Source organism: Oryx dammah, unplaced genomic scaffold (assembly GCF_014754425.2).
Source record: "Oryx dammah isolate SB20612 unplaced genomic scaffold, SCBI_Odam_1.1 HiC_scaffold_11032, whole genome shotgun sequence".
Lineage (NCBI taxonomy): Eukaryota > Metazoa > Chordata > Mammalia > Artiodactyla > Bovidae > Oryx > Oryx dammah.
The window spans coordinates 304-17921 of NW_024080426.1; the positions used below are offsets into that span (position 1 = coordinate 304).

Here is a 17618-nt window from a genome sequence, read left to right on the forward strand (position 1 = left end):
TTAGAAAGTTATCTAGCTTTCATTTAACATACTAACATTAAAAGAAAATCAAAATAGAAAGAGCAGGGAATACATCATCAAATTGGGTTTTGACCAACATCCAGACTTAAACAGCACTTGGAAGTCCCGTGTCATAGCATTTCTGGGGTCCCAGTTGGGAAGAGGTCCCAGGCAGTGAGTCTGCTCCATGGGTGAGACTTCAAAGATTGCAGTTTGGGATTCCTGCTTATAATCCCAGGGCTGATGCAATCAGTTCAATTCAGTCATTCGGTTGTGCCCAACTCTTTGCAACCCCATGAGCTGGAGCACACCAGGCTTCCCTGTTCATCACCAAGTCCCGAAGTTTGCTCAAACTCATGTCCATCAGGTTGGTGATGCCATCCAACCATCATTCTCTATGTCCCCCTCTCCTCCTGCCTTCTCTTTCTCAGCATCAGGATCTGTTTCTAATAAGGACAAAAATCCCTTAGAAGAAGTGGAGTAACCCTCATAGTCAACAAAAGAGTAACAAATGCCGTACTTGAGTGCAATCTCAGAAACAACAAAATGATCTCTGTTCATTTCCTGGGGAAACCATTCAACATCATAGTAATCCAGGTCTGGTTCATGGCCACTAAAACAGAAGAAGCTGAGCTGAATGGTTCTATGAAGACCTACATAGATGGTCATTCTGACTGGTGTTAGCTTATTCCTCACTGTAGTTTTGATTTGCGTTTCTCTAATAATTAGTCATGTTGAGCATCTTTTCATGTGCCTCTTGAGTATCTCTGTGTCTTCTTTGGAGAAATGTTTTTTGTAGATCTTCATCCATTTTTTTGTTTGGGTTGTTTGTTGTTTTGATATTGAGCTGCACAACCCATCCATTTGCAAATATTTTCTCTTGTTCCCAGATTAATCTTTTCATCTTGTTTATGGTTTCCTTTGCTTTGCAAAAGTTTTTACACTTAATTAGGCCCCATTTGTTAATTAAAAAAAATTTTTATTACTCTAGGTGGTGGGTCAAAAAAGATCTTGCTGTGATTTATGTCAAAGAGTGTTCTACTTACGTTTCCTCTAAGAGTTTTACTAACATAGTGTTAATTAACATCTATGTCTTTGACCCATTTTGAGTTTATCTTTCTGTACCATGTTAGAGAATGTTATAATTTTGTGTATAAAAACATATAACTGCCCAGTTTTCCCAGCACCACTTTTTTGAAGAAACTGTCTTTTCTTCACTGTGTTTTCTTGTCTCTTTTTTTTTTTTTACAGATTATGTGGTGATAGGTGTGTGGGTTTATCTCTGGACTTTTTATCCTGTGCCATTGATCTGTATTCTGTATTTCTGCCAGGTTTGTACTGTCTCAATTACTGTAGTTTTGTGGTGTTATCTGAAGTTGGGGGGCCTGCTTCCTCCAACTCTTTTTTTCTTTCTCAAGATTGCTCTAGTTATTTGGGTATTATAGTCATTTTCACAATATTGATTCTTGGAACTGATCTTATGTCATCTTTGATTTCTTTCATCTCTGTTTTCTGAGTACAGGCCTTTTGCCTCCTTAGAAAGATTTATTCCAAAGTGTTTTATTCTTTTTGTTGCATTGGTAAATGGGATTGTTTCCTTAATTTCTCTTTTTGATCTTTCATTGTTCATGTATAGAGATGCAAGAGATTTCTGTATATTAATTTTGTGTTTATGACTTTACCAAATTCATTGATTAGTTCTCATAATCAATAAGTTATATGGTGGCATCTTTAAGATTTTCTAGGTATAGTACATTTACAAACAGTGAGAGTTTAGCTTCTTTTTAAATTTGGATTCTTTGTATTTCTTCTTCTCTATTTGCCTTGGCAAGGACTTCCAAAACTATGTTGCATAATAGTGGTAAGAGTGCACACTCTTTCTTGTTCCTTATCTTAGAGGAAATGCTTTCATGTTTTCATCACTGAGAATGATGTTTACTGTGGGTTTGTTGTATATGGCTTTTATTATGTTGAGGTAGGATCCCTCTATGCCCACTTTCTGGAGAGTATTTTTCTTATTATAAATCGGTATTGAAATTTGTCAAACTTTTCCAGCATCTATGGAGATGAGCATATGCTTTTTTATTCTTCAGCTTCTTAATATGGTGTAGCACAGTGATTTGTGTATGTTGAAGAATCCTTGCCTCCCTGGGATATATCCCACTTGATCATTGTGTATGATTGTTTTAATGTGTTGCTGGATTCTTTTTACTAGTGTTTTGTTGAGAATTGTTGAATCTGTGTTCATCCATTATAGTGGTCTGTAATTTTCTTCCGATATCTTTGGTTGTAGTATCAGAGTGATAGTGGCCTTGTAGAATGAGTTTGGGACTGTTCCTCCCTCTGAAACTTTGTGAACAAGTTTGAGAAGGATAGGTGTTAACTCTTCTCTAAATGTTTGATAGTATTCGTATGTGAAGCTATCTGATCCTAGACTTTTGTTTGTTGGAAGATTTTACAGTTTCAGTTTTATTACTTGTAATTGATCTATTTATTTCTTCCTGGTTCAGTCTTAGAAGTCTGTACTTCTCTAAGAGTTGGTCTTTTTTTTCCAGGTTGTCGTTGCTTGTAATATTCTCATCCTTTGTATTTCTGTGGAGTCAGTTGTAACTTTTCTTTTCATTTCTAATTTTGATTTGAATCCTGTTTCTTTTTCTCTCAATGAGTCTGGGTAAAGGTTTATCAATTTTATTTGTCTTCTCAGGAAACTAGCTATTATTTAATTGATCTTTGCTATTGTCATTTTGGTGCTACTTCAGGGATTTCTGCTCTGATATTTTATGATTTCTTCTACTAGCATCAGAATTTTTTTTTTGTTCTTTCTCTAGTTGCTTTAGGTGTAAGTTTAGATCATTGAGATTTTTGTTTCTTGAAGTGATTTGAATTGCTATAAACTTCCCTCTTTTAACTGCTTTTTGTTGTGTGCTGTAAGTTTTGGGTCATTGTGTTTCTGTTGTTGTTTCTCAGTTCATTTCAGTTCAGTTCTTCAGTCGTGTATCACTCTTTGTGACCTCATGAACTGCAGCATGCCAGGCCTCCCTGTCCATCACCAACTCCCAGAGTTTACCCAAAATCATGTCCATTGAGTCAGTGATGCCATCTAACCATCTTATCCTCTGTTGTCCTCTTCTCCTCCTGCCCTCAGTCTTTCCCAGCATCAGAGTCTTTTCAAATGAGTCAGCTCTTTTTTTTTGTATCCATTTGCCCTGTCTGTGTCTTTTGGTTGGAGCATTTAATCCATTTCCATTCAAGGTAATTATTCATATGTGTAATCCTATTACCATTTTCTTAATTGTTTTGGGTTTGTTTTTGTGTGTCTTTTTTTTCTCCTGTGCTTCCTGCCTGGAGAAGTTCCTTTAACATTTGCTGTAAAGCTGATTTGGTGGTTCTGAATTCTCTCAGCTTTTGCCCATCTGAAAAGCTTTTGATTTGTCTCTTGAATCTGAATGAGATCCTTTCTTGGTTGTGTACTCTGTCAACTCATGAGAGATGTGCTTAGGGTCTCTAAGTCTTGTTTCTCCCACTTTCCCTCTTTCCTACAATAGTTGGGAATAGTTGTGGTTTGTTTTGTTTTTGTTTTTCTTAAAGTAGAGAAAGGTTGATTGCAGGGCCAAGTTAGAAGAACAGGTGACACATGCTCAAAAAACCCAAATTCCCAGTGGTTTTGGGGGAGAAGTTTTTAATAGGTAAAATCTTTAGTGAGTACCCTGTCATTATTTCTGCTTTGGGGACATTTCACATTTGAATTCTGAATAGATTCCCCTCTGCACATAGATTTCCCTTCTGGAAAGCCTCCCAGCCACCTTTTGGATTCCTTCTACCAAGTGCTATATGGTGTGCTTTTGTGTTTGTCTAGGTGGAAATTCGTCTGTAATGTCATTCCACTGTTTGCTCCTCTTCTTTTCCTTTACCCTGTGTGTGTCTTTAATTTAATTCTTACCCATTTCAGTACTTGTTTGCAAGACACCTTAAATCCTTTTAATTAAGCTGGATCTAAATATATTTCTTCTTGCCATGTTACAAAATGAATTAGACCATTAAATTTTATTGATGGTAAAGGCTGTAACTTAGTATCAGATGAGGCAAAATGTGTATATTCTGTTTTGTGTAAAAGTGTTGTTTACTATGGGATTTTAAATGTACATATAATAAATTTTGTTTTACACTCACCATATACTTTCTACTCTTTAACTAAAGAAGAGAAGAAAGAGATGTAACAAGAACTCCATTGGTTTATTCTTTTTATTCTATTAATAACAATTTCATAGGTGTCGTTTACTGTTAAACCCCATGAATCTAGGCAGTGTGTGTACTCTTAAGCTCAGCCCAGTTGTATGTTTTCACATTATGTGCAAAATAATTAAAACTAAACCCACTAGTTTGAATACCTTAGGGGATTTTTCTTAAAATCCAGATAAACAATGATACTCATATTATAACCTTGAGAAAATTAACCACCTTTAGCCTAAAATTTTCTTATTGTAAAACAGAGGGAAATTATGTTTTTCTCAGTGTCTTGAATTATAAATAGTCCATGTGAAAATGAATCTTAATGAGCATTTTTGGTTTTACTGATTTCTCTCTTGCATATATTATTTCTTTTGGGAACCTAATTTTACTTTCATCAACATACGTTAACATATTTAATCATATTAATATTTAATATTTAAACATATTAATTTCATATCTTCCAATAATCCACAGAGAGGTGAGGGAGTAGCCAAGTTTTCTGCTATGTTTGAAACTACAATAAAAAGTTTCCGAACTGAAAGTGAAGTGAGTTTCACCACGTTGTGGCTCACCACCAGTTCAAACTACTCTTTCCAGAACCCACTGGGCTGTTTGTCTCACAGTGTAAGATAGAGTACAGGAAAAGATTCCTAAATTTTGGCCATGGATCTTGAACCATTCTGGAAATAAAAGGAAAGATTCTAATTTATGTGACAAATCTATGAACCTCCAGTGGAAAAAATCCTGCTGAAATTGTTTTCCCTCTTGTTTCATTTTTGTATTTGTTCTAGACACAAGTCAGAAACCAGCTGATTCATGAACTGATACACCCTGTACTAAATGGCGAGGTGCAGTCCCCATCCATCTCAGTGGAAGACAGCTGCCTCTTAATAGAAGCCTCCAACTTTCTAGTAGCCAGTCACTTACAGAGATGTGGTTATGAGTATTCACTTTCTGTCTTCCTTCCCGAAAGTGGTTTGGCAAAAGAAAAGGTAACACCTTTTGCTTTTCTGAAATTTCCTCAGAAAATTGCTAAGTGCTCCCTGGATAGCTGGGTCTGTTTCTTTTTTATCTTTGAAACTACATCATGTATTTAATATAAGGTGACAAAGGAGTATGAAATCTAACATTGTTACCAATTCCTTGGTATCTTGTTTTGTCTTTATAAAATTCTGATGTTTTGGAGCTAGAATTGACCTGACATTCCATGTAGTCTGAGACCCCCAAACTGCCATTTATGTTGAACATCTGTCATGAGACTGGCACTGCTGGTCATTTTGCAAGTGGTAGATGGGTTAAGTGGGATCCAGCCTCTGGAGAAGTGAGATGATTTACTCAAGTTCATATGATTAGTAAGTGGCAACAGGGCATTAATTTAGGTCTACAATGTGCTTTCTTGACTCTGCTACAGTCTTGTCAGATACTTGTCTTCTTTGTGATTAAGTAAGAGAAGAATAACTTTTAAAAGCCTGTGGAGTTCTTCAATAGTAAAACAGCTTTTTCCTAATGATTTTAACTGCTGTCTACCAACCATTGAACATAGTAGTTACACTTTGTTTTTTTTAAAGGCAGATATAGAAAATTTCCTGGTTTTTTTTTAAATAGACAATTTTTTTAGAGCAGTCTATGTTTACAACAAAAAAGCAGTGCATCTGCTTCCTGACCCCATACAAGCACAGCCTCCCCGTCAACCCCAACATTTTCTACTATGTACATTTTTACATTCAGTGAACCTACCGTTGGCACACCATTATCATCTGAAGTCTATACTTTACATTAGGGTTCAGTCTTGGGGTTGTCCCTGTGTTTTTGCTGTTTATCTGGGCCATAATTGCTCAAAGGTGTGATACTCAGAAGTTGTAAGAAAACAACAATGGTATTATTGGAAAAACTTAAAATTTAAATATCTTGTATAGGCACTTTCCTGGTGGTTCCCCTGCATGCTCCCAGTGCAGGGGACCTGGGTTCAATCTTTGATCAAAGAACTAGATCCCACACACCACAGCTAACACTAGCACCACCAAATAAATAAGTACTAAATAAATAATGAATAAATACAGTATATTTAACAACAAAATTTTAGCAGCATTAGAAATTCTTTTTTGATCCATCTAAATTTCTCATGTTTCACAATTTTGCTGCTTGAATGAGTAATAATCACATAGTTATAACATTGATCTAGTTCATACACTTAAAGGTATCTATACTGTAAAATATTTTCTTTAAAGGAAAACCAACTGAAGATCATGTCAGTGTCCTCAGGGTAGATATACTAAGCAATACATATGGTAATAGAAATACATGTGAAAAATATTTACTCAAGGAACTACCGTGGTTGTGCAGTGACTAAGACTCCATCTGCCAGTGCAGAGGACACATAATCGTTTCCTTGGTTGGGGAAGATCCCGCATGCAGAGCAACTAAGTCCCCAAGCCCTAGAGCTTATGCTCTGTAATAAGAGAAGCCACTGCAATGAGAAGCCTGTGCACTGCAGTGAAGAATAGCCCCCACTGGCCACAGCTAGAGAAAGCCCGTGTGCAGCAGTGAAGACCCAGTACAACCAAAATAAATGTATATTTTAAATTTACTCAAAATGTTTGAGCATAGGTACATCTAAAACAGTTTTAAACATTCATAGTTTCAAAGACAGTAAAAACTTAGTTTATTTACATTTTTAAGCAATAGTAATTTTAAAACTTCATTGCATTTGAGAGAACCTGGAATACACTCATGTGTTCATGGTGCCTCCGATATTTGGGTGTAAGCTGTAAGTCATTAACCATTTCTGTTATTTCTGTCAGGCATATAATTTTTTATATATGTATATATTTAATTTTAAGTTTGTTTTTGGCCATGCTGTGTTTTCATTGCTGCACCGGCTTTTCTCTAGTTGTGGCAAGCAGGAGCTACTTTGTTTTGGCATGAGGCTTCTCATTGCAGTGGCTTCAGTTTTAGTGGAGCATGGGCTTTATGGCCTGTGGGCTTCAGTGATTGTGGCATGTGAGCTGTAGAGCACTGGCTTAGTAGTTGTGGTGCTCCAGGCTTACCTGCTCCATGGCATGTGGGATCTTAGCAGATGAGGGGTTGAACTTGTGTCTTCTGCATTGGCAGGTGGATTCTTCACCACTCAGCCCCCAGACAAGCTCTAGGCATATTATGCTTTATGTGAATTATTTGGAGGTTAATTACATGATGAACAGAAATTTTATCCTTTGACCTCAATGTTTAGTGTAATTTATTTAATAGTAGGAGGAAGCTTATATTTTATGTTACTAGCATAGTTACAATGTTATTTAACTTGAACTATGATTTTTAGTTTAAAATTCAGAAACATCTCAGATCATCACTTACTCATTGATGTTAAAATATGTGTGCTTTTTTTAAAGGTACTTACTATGCAGAATCTATTACATCTTTTTAAAATCAGTCCTGAATCCAGTCTCTACAAATCACTGGTAGGATTGTTTAGTTTTTAATAACCTGCTTTGGTTTGTTAATAAAAACTGAATAGTTGAATGAAAATAAACTGTTTTCTTTTAACAGATTTCAGGATTTGATAAAGAAAACCAAAAAGGTAGGAGCCTTCATCTTTGTGGAGAATAGGAACATTTTTGTTGTGTGGTGTTTTGTATGAAGCTAATAATTTTTAGGTGAAAAAATTAGGGAATTTACATTGAATCATTTGATTTTCCTTGCTAGCAGTCCGTTTTTAAATAGAATCATTCATCTGTTTTGACAAATGTGGATCTTTTCCCCTGGTTTTCAACCTTTTAAGATATCTCTTACTCAAATAAGAAAACTAGGGATAGCATCAAAAGCCCTACAAACAGCTTGAAAGCTAGTTTTTTTTTTAAAGATATCCACTGTATGGAACATTTCTAAAACAAAGACAACAGTGTTTAGATGTCTTTGTATCCTAGACATCCCACAAGTCCAGTGTATTGAGTTCTGTATTCATATTTGCTTAAAGAATGAACTATGTTATATTATTTTTGTAATCAAATGTTTATATAAATGTTTATATAAGTCGCTTTAGTCATATAGCACTCTTTGCGACCCTATGGACCATAGTCTACCAGACTCATCTGTTTTGGGGATTTCCTGGGAAAGAATAATAGAGTAGGTTGCCATTTCCTCCTCCAGGCAATCTTCCTGATGCAGGGAAGTCTCCTGAATTGGCAGGTAGGTTCTTTACCTCTGGGAAGTCCAACTATTCTGAGATAATAGAAAAAATATATATACTGATCTCTACCCCCAGGTTCCTGCACACAGTTCCCCAAACCCATGTAATCTCCTAGGAATACATGGAGCAGCTCTTGTTCTCATGTTGGTCTTTGACCTCAGTTCTTGTCACAGGGCTCCTGAAACCCTTGTAGTTTCCTAGGGGGTTAGGGGTGTCTTTTGTTTGAATGAGCCAGCACTGGGTGTGCTCCTGGATGGGGGCTGGTCACCAAAAAGACCAAGCCATGATTAGAAGCCTGGGGTTTTTAGCCCTGCCTACCCCCCATTCTGTTGAAGGGAGAAGGACTAAAAATGATATTAATAATGAATCATGCGTTGTGATGAAGTCTTCATAAATCCCAAAAGTATAGAGTTCAGAGAGCTTCCAGGTCAGTCAACAGGTGGAGGTGCTGGAAGAGTGACATGCCTGGAGAACTCCAGGCTCCTGCTTGGCTCCTGTGCAGTACTTCCATTCAGCTGTTCAGCTGTTTTCCTTTATTATGTCCTTTAATAAACTACCAAGTCTAAGAGCTTCAGTGAGTTTTGTGAGCTGCTCTGACACATTCAGCAAGCCCATGGAGGAGGGTGGCATCTCCTATCAATAGCCATTGCTCAGAAGCACAGGTGGCAATCTGGCCTTGGGGCTGGCATCTGAAGGAGTATTGATGTATCTATGAGGGGTGGGGGAGTGAGGCCCCTCACCCATGGCATCAGGTCCTAGCTTCAGGTAGACAGTGTCAGAATTAAGTTAAATTGTAGGACACCCAGCTGGCTTCATAAGAATATGGCTTGATGTGGGGAGAAACCCCCAGACTCCAGGTGAGGAGGGCTGCCAGGAGTGAAGTGTGGTGCCTTGTTCTGTGTAAAAGCCAAGGAGGCTGACGGGGAGTGGAGAGGTGAAAGAGGTGGATTTTTGCCTACACATAAGGAGGAAAGCTGAGGTTCTTTTTGTTAGGTAAAAGACGACCAGGTACACCAAAAGAAATCTCTGACAGGCTTTAATGGCGGAGCACTCCTGGGCGGGGTTCCTGGACCCAAACCGGGCAGATCGAGGGAATCCGCGCAGAACCGCGTTGGGAGTTTGTTTATATATGAACGTTCTGGGGAGGATGGCTGGGCTAGCGGAAGGGGGTTTGGATAGGCTGCTGGTTCGCGGGCGTCGCGAGCTGATAGGTTTCTCTATGCGGCTGAGGCGGGGCGGCTTATGCAGCTGAGGCCGCGGTTCATGCAGCTGAGGCGGGGCGGCTTTAGCTAGCGGAGTTTGCTGTCCTTGTTCTCCGGCATCCGGGAGGCTCCCTCTGTTAGGGACTTCCCCCGCCGTCGGGGAAGAGGAGGGGCGGCCCATCATGGCCCCCGGGGTCCGACCTTACACTTTTTCCCTTTACAACTTGTGTGGGTTGCCAGGCCTTGGGCTAAACTTGATGGACTTGGTAGTATGAACATAAGCTGGTAACCTGCCTGTGTTGCATAACTGTTATTTAGAGCTTTTCAAAAAATCTGTAACATATTATGTAATGGCCCTTTCATGTTGGTGTGCTCCTGGATTTTGCCAGCATTGCTACCATTCTCATTAAAACTGATTGATCATTGTTTGGCAGACACTTGAGTACTTTCTGCCAGTCATTAGTCTGTAACTTAACTTCCTGGTCTCCTGGAAGTAATGTTAGCTGAGGATAAGTAAATTGAATTACAAGAGATTCTATTTCTGTTTTATTTTATTGTATTATTGGAGTATAGGTGACTTACAATATTCCATTGATTTCAGCTATACAGAAAAGTGATTCAGTTACACATGCTGCTGCTGCTAAGTCGCTTCAGTCGTGTCCGACTCTGTGCAACCCCACAGACAGACGGAAGCCTACCAGGCTCCTCTGTCCCTGGGATTCTCCAGGCAAGAACACTGGAGTAGGTTGCCATTTCCTTCTCCAATTCAGGAAAGTAAAAAGTGAAAGTGAAGTCACTCGGTCGTGCCTGACTGGTAGCGACCCCATGGACCACAGCCCACCAGGCTCCTCCATCCATGGGATTTTCCAAGCAAGAATACTGGAGTAGGGTGCATTTACATTATTTTTAATATTCTTTCCCACATACCCAGTATTATACGATATTGAATATTGTTCCCTGTGCTGTACAGTAGGATCTTGTTGCTTACCCATCCTGTATATTATATTTGGATCACAAGGCACTCTAGATAGCCTGCAAAGTAGCTCACCCTTACTGAAATTGAGGATGGTAGTTGATCCAAGGTTGTAGATTCTAAGGCAGTGATATCTAGTATAACTCTCTGATGATGGGAATGTCTGAATCTGTGTTTTCTGTTATGGTAGCCACTAGCCACGTGGGGTTATTGAGCAAATGTGGTTAGTGTGAGGAACTGAAATTATAATTTAAATAGCTACATGTGGCTACTGGCGGTCATGTTGGACAGCACACATCAAAGTAATTAGTTGCTATCTGTAGTGTAACTATTTCAGAAAGAAATTAGAGGCTTTAAGGGGTTTAAATAATCTATTTATTTCTAGGTATTTATATTATTAAAAATAGCTTTTCATTTTTAAACATGCTCTTTGACTCTTTCGAGTTCAGAAAGATGTCTGGTCAGCTTCACCCAGCATCCTCGTAAAATCCCTGAAAGTCAGAAAAACTGAGTTGCAGACACATCACACATGCTGCTGCTAAGTCGCTTCAGTCATGTCTGAATCTGTGCGACGCCATAGACGGCAGCCCACTAGGCTCCCCCATCCCTGGGATTCTCCAGACAAGAATACTAGAGTGGGTTGCCATTTCCTTCTCCAATTCACACATGCTAGTGGCAGAATTTTCATAAAACTCTTGGCTAACAGTAAAACTGGAGCAGGAAATGGCAGCCCACTCCAGTGTTCTTGACTGGAGAATCCCAGAGATGGGGGAGCCTGGTGGGCTGCCGTCTATGGGGTCGCACAGAGTCAGACATGACTGAAGTGACACAGCAGCAGCAACAGTAAAATAGCTACTCTTACAATGAAACTATTTTTAAATTGATGACTGCTAATTAAGCATTGTTATTGTTTCAGTCACTAAGTCATGTGTGACACTTTGCAACCCCATGGACTGCAGCACACAAGTCTCCTGTGTCTTCTGAAGTTAGCGCAAATTCATGTCCATTGAATCAGTGATGCCATCCAATCATCTCTTCCTTTGCCCCTCTCTTCTCCTTTTGCCTTCAGTTTTTCCCAGCATCAGGGTCTTTTCAGTGAGTCAGCTCTTTGCATAAGGTGGACAAAGCACTAGAGCTTCTTCAGCCTCAAGAAGTTGAGACCATCAGAAAACATATAGGAAGATGTTTTGTACCTGACTGCTGTATATTTCCTGACAGAGATATTTGGTCTTCTCTAACTGTATCTATACTTCAGGAATGCTGATCTGTTGGTTGTTGGTACTGTATCTGTTGGTACTTTCCCCTAGATTCCATTCACACATCCTTTCCACCCCTAGTTGTTCATTTCAGAGATAAATAGTATAGAGAAAATAGCTGGGTAGAGAATTTGGACACTGGCTCTTTTCTTTCTGGAAGTTAAAGTCCATACCTGTGATTGACAAAAAGATAGATAGATCAGTAGGATAGAATAGAGAACCAAATAAAAGTGAAACAGGAGAGTGAAAAAGTTGGCTTAAAGCTCAACATTCAGAAAACCAAGATCATGGCATCTGGTCCCATCACTTCATGGCAAATAGATAGGGAAACAGTGGAAACAGTGCCTGACTTTATTAGGGGGGAGGGGGGCTCCAGAATCACTGCAGATGGTGCTTGCAACCATGAAATTAAAAGACGCTTACCCCTTGGAAGGGAAGTTATGACCAACCTAGACAGCATATTAAAAAGCAGAGACATTACTTTGCTAACAATGGTCCATCTAGTCAAGGCTATGGTTTTTCCAGTAGTCATGTATGGATGTGAGAGTTGGACTATAAAGAAAGCTGAGCACCAAAGAATTGATGCTTTTGAACTGTGGTGCTGGAGAAGACTCTTGAGAGTCCCCTGGACTGCAAGGAGATCCAGCCAGTCCATCTTAAAGGAGATCTGTCCTAGGTGTTCATTGGAAGGACTAATGTTGGAACTGAAACTCCAATACTTTGGGCATCTGATGCGAACAGCTGACTCATTTGAAAAGACCTTGATGCTGGGAACAGTTGAGGGCAGGAGGAGAAGGGGATGACAGAGGATGAGATGGTTGAATGGCATCACCAACTCAATGGACATAGGTTTGGGTAAACTCTGGGAGTTGTTGATGGACAGGGAAGCCTGGCGTGCTGTAGTTTGTGGAGTCTGAAAGAGTCAGACACAACTGAGCGACTGAACTGATCTGAATACAGTCAACTAGTTTTTGACCAAAGGAAAAGCAATTTAGTGGAAGAAAGTTAGTCTTTTCAACAAGTGGTATTGGAGCATTCGTATGCACAAAAATGAACTTAGACCTTACACCTTATACAAAAATTAGATGAAAATGAATTATATTTCTAAATGTAAAACACAAAAATGATACAATTTCTTGAAGAAAACATTATGGGAAGATCTTTGTGACCTTGGTTTTGGTAATGAGATATGACATCAAAAGTGTAATTAAATGAAAGAAAAAAATAGATCAGTTAGATTTTGTTAAAAATTTTAAATTGCATGTCTGTGAGAGTGAAAAGACAAATTATGATGGGGGAGGGTATTGCCAAAAGACATCCAATAAAGGACTTGTGTCAAAAATATACAAAGAACTCTGAAAACTCAACAAAGACAAATTAGTTAAAAAGTTAGCAAAGGTCCGAATAAATAACTCTCCAAAGAAAATGCAAACAGCAAGTAAGCATATCAAAAGATGCTCCATATTGTTTGTTGTTAGACAAATAATAGGGAAATTAAAACAGAAATGAGGTAATATTCTGTACCTATTGGAATGGCTAATGTACAACTCACCTACAATATTAAATGTTGGAAGGATATGAAGCAACAAGGGCATGAGACAGGCTGGTGGGACAAATGGTATAGTTGCTTGAGGGCAGGGAGTAGTTTGGTGGTATAACTAAACATAGACTTACCAGGTGACCCACCAGTCATTGTCCTAGGTATTTATCCAAATGACTTAGTTCAGTTCAGTTCAGTACAGTTGCTCAGTCGTGTCCGACTCTTTGCGACCCCATGAATCGCAGCACGCCAGGCCTCCCTGTCCATCACCAACTCCCGGAGTTCACTCAGACTCATGTCCATCGAGTCCGTGATTCCATCCAGCCATCTCATCCTCGGTCGTCCCCTTCTCCTCCTGCCCCCAATCCCTCCCAGCATCAGAGTCTTTTCCAATGAGTCAGCTCTTCGCATGAGGTGGCCAAAGTACTGGAGTTTCAGCTTCAGCATCATTCCTTCCAAAGAAATCCCAGGGTTGATCTCCTTCAGAGTGGACTGGTTGGACCTCCTTGCAGTCCAAGGGACTCTCAAGAGTCTTCTCCAACACCACAGTTCAAAAGCATCAATTCTTTGGCGCTCAGCCTTCTTCACAGTCCAACTCTCACAGCTATACATGACTACTGGAAAAACCATATCCTTGACTAGACGGACCTTAGTTGGCAAAGTAATGTCTCTGCTTTTGAATATGCTATCTAGGTTGGTCATAACTTTTCTTCCAAGGAGTAAGCGTCTTTTAATTTCATGGCTGCAGTCACCATCTGCAGTGATTTTGGAGCCCCCAATAATAAAGACTGACACTTTCCACTGTTCCCCATCTACTTCCCATGAAGTGATGGGGCCGGACGCCATGATCTTCATTTTCTGAATGTTAAGCTTTAAGCAAATTTTTCGCTCTCCTCTTTCATTTTCATCAAGAGGCTTTTTAGCTCCTCTTCACTTTCTGCCATAAGGGTGGTGTCATCTGCATATCTGAGGTTATTGATATTTCTCCCAGCAATCTTGATTCCAGCTTGTGTTTCTTCCAGTCCAGCGTTTCTCATGGTGTACTCTGCATATCAGTTAAATAAGCAGGGTGACAATATACAGCCTTGACATACTCCTTTTCCTATTTGGAACCAGTCTTTTTGTCCCATGTCCAGTTCTAACTGTTGCTTCCTGACCTGCATACAGATTTCTCAAGAGGCAGGTTAGGTGGTCTGGTATTCCCATCTCTTTCAGAATTTTCCACAGCGTTTATAGCAACTTTATTTACAGTTGCCAGAAATTGGAAACAAACAAGATATCTTTCTGTGGGGGAATGGATAAGCAGGCTATGGTACATCCAAACTGGGAAATACTATTCAACTAAAAAAGAAAACAAATGACTATCAAGTCATGCAGAGAGAGAAATGAATCACAAATCTGTGTTAATGTAAGAAGCCCATCTGAAAAGGCTACATGGTCTAGGATTCTATATATGTGACATTCTGAAGAAGGCAAAGCTAGGGTGGTCAGCACACCTGACTACCTTGCTGCTAGGTGGTTTCTAGGGATGTGGAGGGAAGGAGTAGGAAGTTGAAGATGGAAAGCATAGGATGTTTTACAGGGTGGTGCAAGTGTTCTTACATTACTATAATGGTAGAATACATGGCTGCTACTGCTACTGCTGCTAAGTCGCTTCAGTCGTGTCCAACTCTGTGCGACCCCATAGATGGCAGCCCATGAGGCTCCCTTGTCCCTGGGATTCTCCAGGCAAGAACACTGGAGTGGGTTGCCATTTCCTTCTCCAATGCATGAATGTGAAAAGTGAAAGAAGTCGCTTAGTCGTGTCCAACTCTTTGCAACCCCATGGACTGCAGCCTACCAGGCTCCTCCGTCCATGGGATTTTCCAGGCAAGAGTACTGGAGTGGGGTGCCATTGCCTTCTCCAAGAATACATGGCACTATTTATTAAATCCTGTAGAGCTTTACAAAGTGTGTACCTTCGTGTATGCAAATGGAGGAAGTCAGGTAATCTCAGGATGAAATGCTGCTTGTGACAAAACAGTGTAAGTGTAGTAACCTCACTGAAGGGGTAACTCTAGAAAGGGATGAAGACTACAACTGAAGGCAGAAGGAACTATATATATGTTATGTAGTCAAGATGAAAGTTACTTTTCATGGGGGTGCTGGTTGACAATTCTGAAACCGTTATATGTGTGGGCTGGAATTGAACAATGAAGAAAGTGAATAGTAGATGGTGGGAACCAGGTGGGAACTTACAGGTAAACAACAGGCTAAGATGATACATATGGTAATGGTATCACTGGACACATCAGTATGAACTCATGTTTAACTTAACATTGATACAGATGAGACATAGAGATATTTATAAATAAGCATGTATGCATAGGTTAATGTACATTCATATTTCCTAACTGTGCAGGCTGAAGGGCTAGAAGCAGTGACATCCCAGTTGCAGTGAGCATACCTCAAGCCCAGTTTGCAGTACTAAGATACGGTTTCTAGTACCATTCTGTAATAATCAGAAACCAGGGCTCCTTGCAACAGTGCTTGATTCCGGGAATGGAGCAGAGGCTAATCAATATAATGAACTTGAAGCCCATTATAGTGCCAGAACCTAAGGAGGTGCTTAAGAAGAAATTTATAATGTAAGTGCTCCTGAAGGCAAAAGAAAGCTGGAATACCAGGAGCAACATCAACAACAAAAAGAAAAATGGCTGAGTTATATAAATGAGTTATAAATTAGCAATGAATTATAATTACCAAAGTATAAAGTAGGGGTTCATACTGATATGAAGAAATGAGTGGATAAAGGAGACTAGCCATATCCTTCTTGGGGGAGGGGATATGGAGGAGAGAAGGGGAAAGTGGAACTAATTAGGGGCTTGTGGAAAGAGCTGCAGAGCTCACAGCATTAGAGTGCTGAGGTGGAAGAATGAATATCTACAGATGACCTACTGCGGGGTCTTCAAAGTTTCTACTAAATGTTGACCTTCTCCTGGAGAGGGAGCCAAGATCTGGCCTCAGCATGAGGAGGGGGATGAGGTTAAAACACGCTCACAGAAAATGGTCACAAGAGGGTGGATGAGAGAGAAGAGTTACAAGGCACTGAATATGAAAGAATATTTTATATTTACAGTAGGAGAAATGAAAAAACAGTTCCTTGTGTGATATCACTTATGTGGAATCTAAAATATGTCACGATTGGACCTATCTATGAAACAGACATAGCCTCACAGATGTGGAGAACAGACTTATGATGGCCAAGGGGGAGGAGGTTGGGGTAACAGAGGAAACCTTATGGACAAACAATAAGGTCCTACTGTATAGCCCAGAGAAATATATTTGGTAGCCTATGATAAATCACAATGGAAAAGAATATTTTTTAAAGGGTATATGTATAATTGAATCACTTTGCTATGCAGCAGAAATTAGCAATATCAATCTACTATTCTTCAGTTAAAAAGACCAAGTATATTGTAATATTGTCAAGAGAAGAAAAAAAAAGACCCTTGATTGATACAAAAATCCATTCACCTGTTCTAAGAAACTGAAAACTTACAAGATTTATGCTCAGAACTTAAGAAAAAAAAAAAGTTTCAGGGAATTCCTTGGTGGTCCACTGGTTAGGACTCCATTGCTGGGGACCTGGGTTCAACCCCTGGTTAGGTGCCTAAGAACTCACAAGCCACATGGCATGGCTTAAAAAAAAAAAGCTTCGAACTATTCAGAAAGGCATAAAGTCAAAGAAAAATAGTCTCAACAGTCTATTTCATTTTCTGCTGATAACTAGAATGAAGAGTGCCTTGTGTATCCTATCAGCATTATTTTATGGGGATCAAAGTCTATATGTAATTAAAGCACATATGTTCATAAATGGAATCATTGTACTGTAGTGCAATTTGCTTCCTTTATCCGCCAGTATATCCTTATCTAGCTATGTACTTAGACTAATTATATTTTTTAGTGTATTTAATTAACCCCTGTTGATAGGGGTTTGCCATTAGAAGTGTGTGGTGTACAGTGGTACACACTTTTGAGAAAGTCTAATTCTATAAATTCAGAGAGGTGGAATGACTGGGTTAAAGAACACTTGCATTTTGAATATCCATAAACACTGACCATTCCCCTCCTGAGTGAAAGAGCATGCCTGCTTTCCTGCTCCCTTGCCAACACTTTTAGTGGTAAGATTAAAACTTCGATAATACATCTATTGAGAAAATAATACCTTTCTGTCATAGTATTAATTCACATT

At 39.3% G+C, this 17618-nt stretch overlaps 1 protein-coding gene across 1 annotated transcript in view; it reads left to right on the forward strand.

Annotated features, from left to right (window-relative positions):
• Nucleotides 1-5021: 5021 nt before the first annotated feature.
• Nucleotides 5022-17618, forward strand: part of LOC120860176 (oral-facial-digital syndrome 1 protein-like) — a gene marked incomplete at its 5' end in the record, with an annotated part of 79836 nt that continues 67239 nt past the window's right edge. The window contains 3 exons of the mRNA XM_040235967.1: nt 5022-5222; nt 7617-7685; nt 7774-7804. Coding sequence (XP_040091901.1) covers nt 5022-5222; nt 7617-7685; nt 7774-7804 — 301 coding nt within the window. The remainder of the gene's footprint in view (nt 5223-7616; nt 7686-7773; nt 7805-17618) is intronic.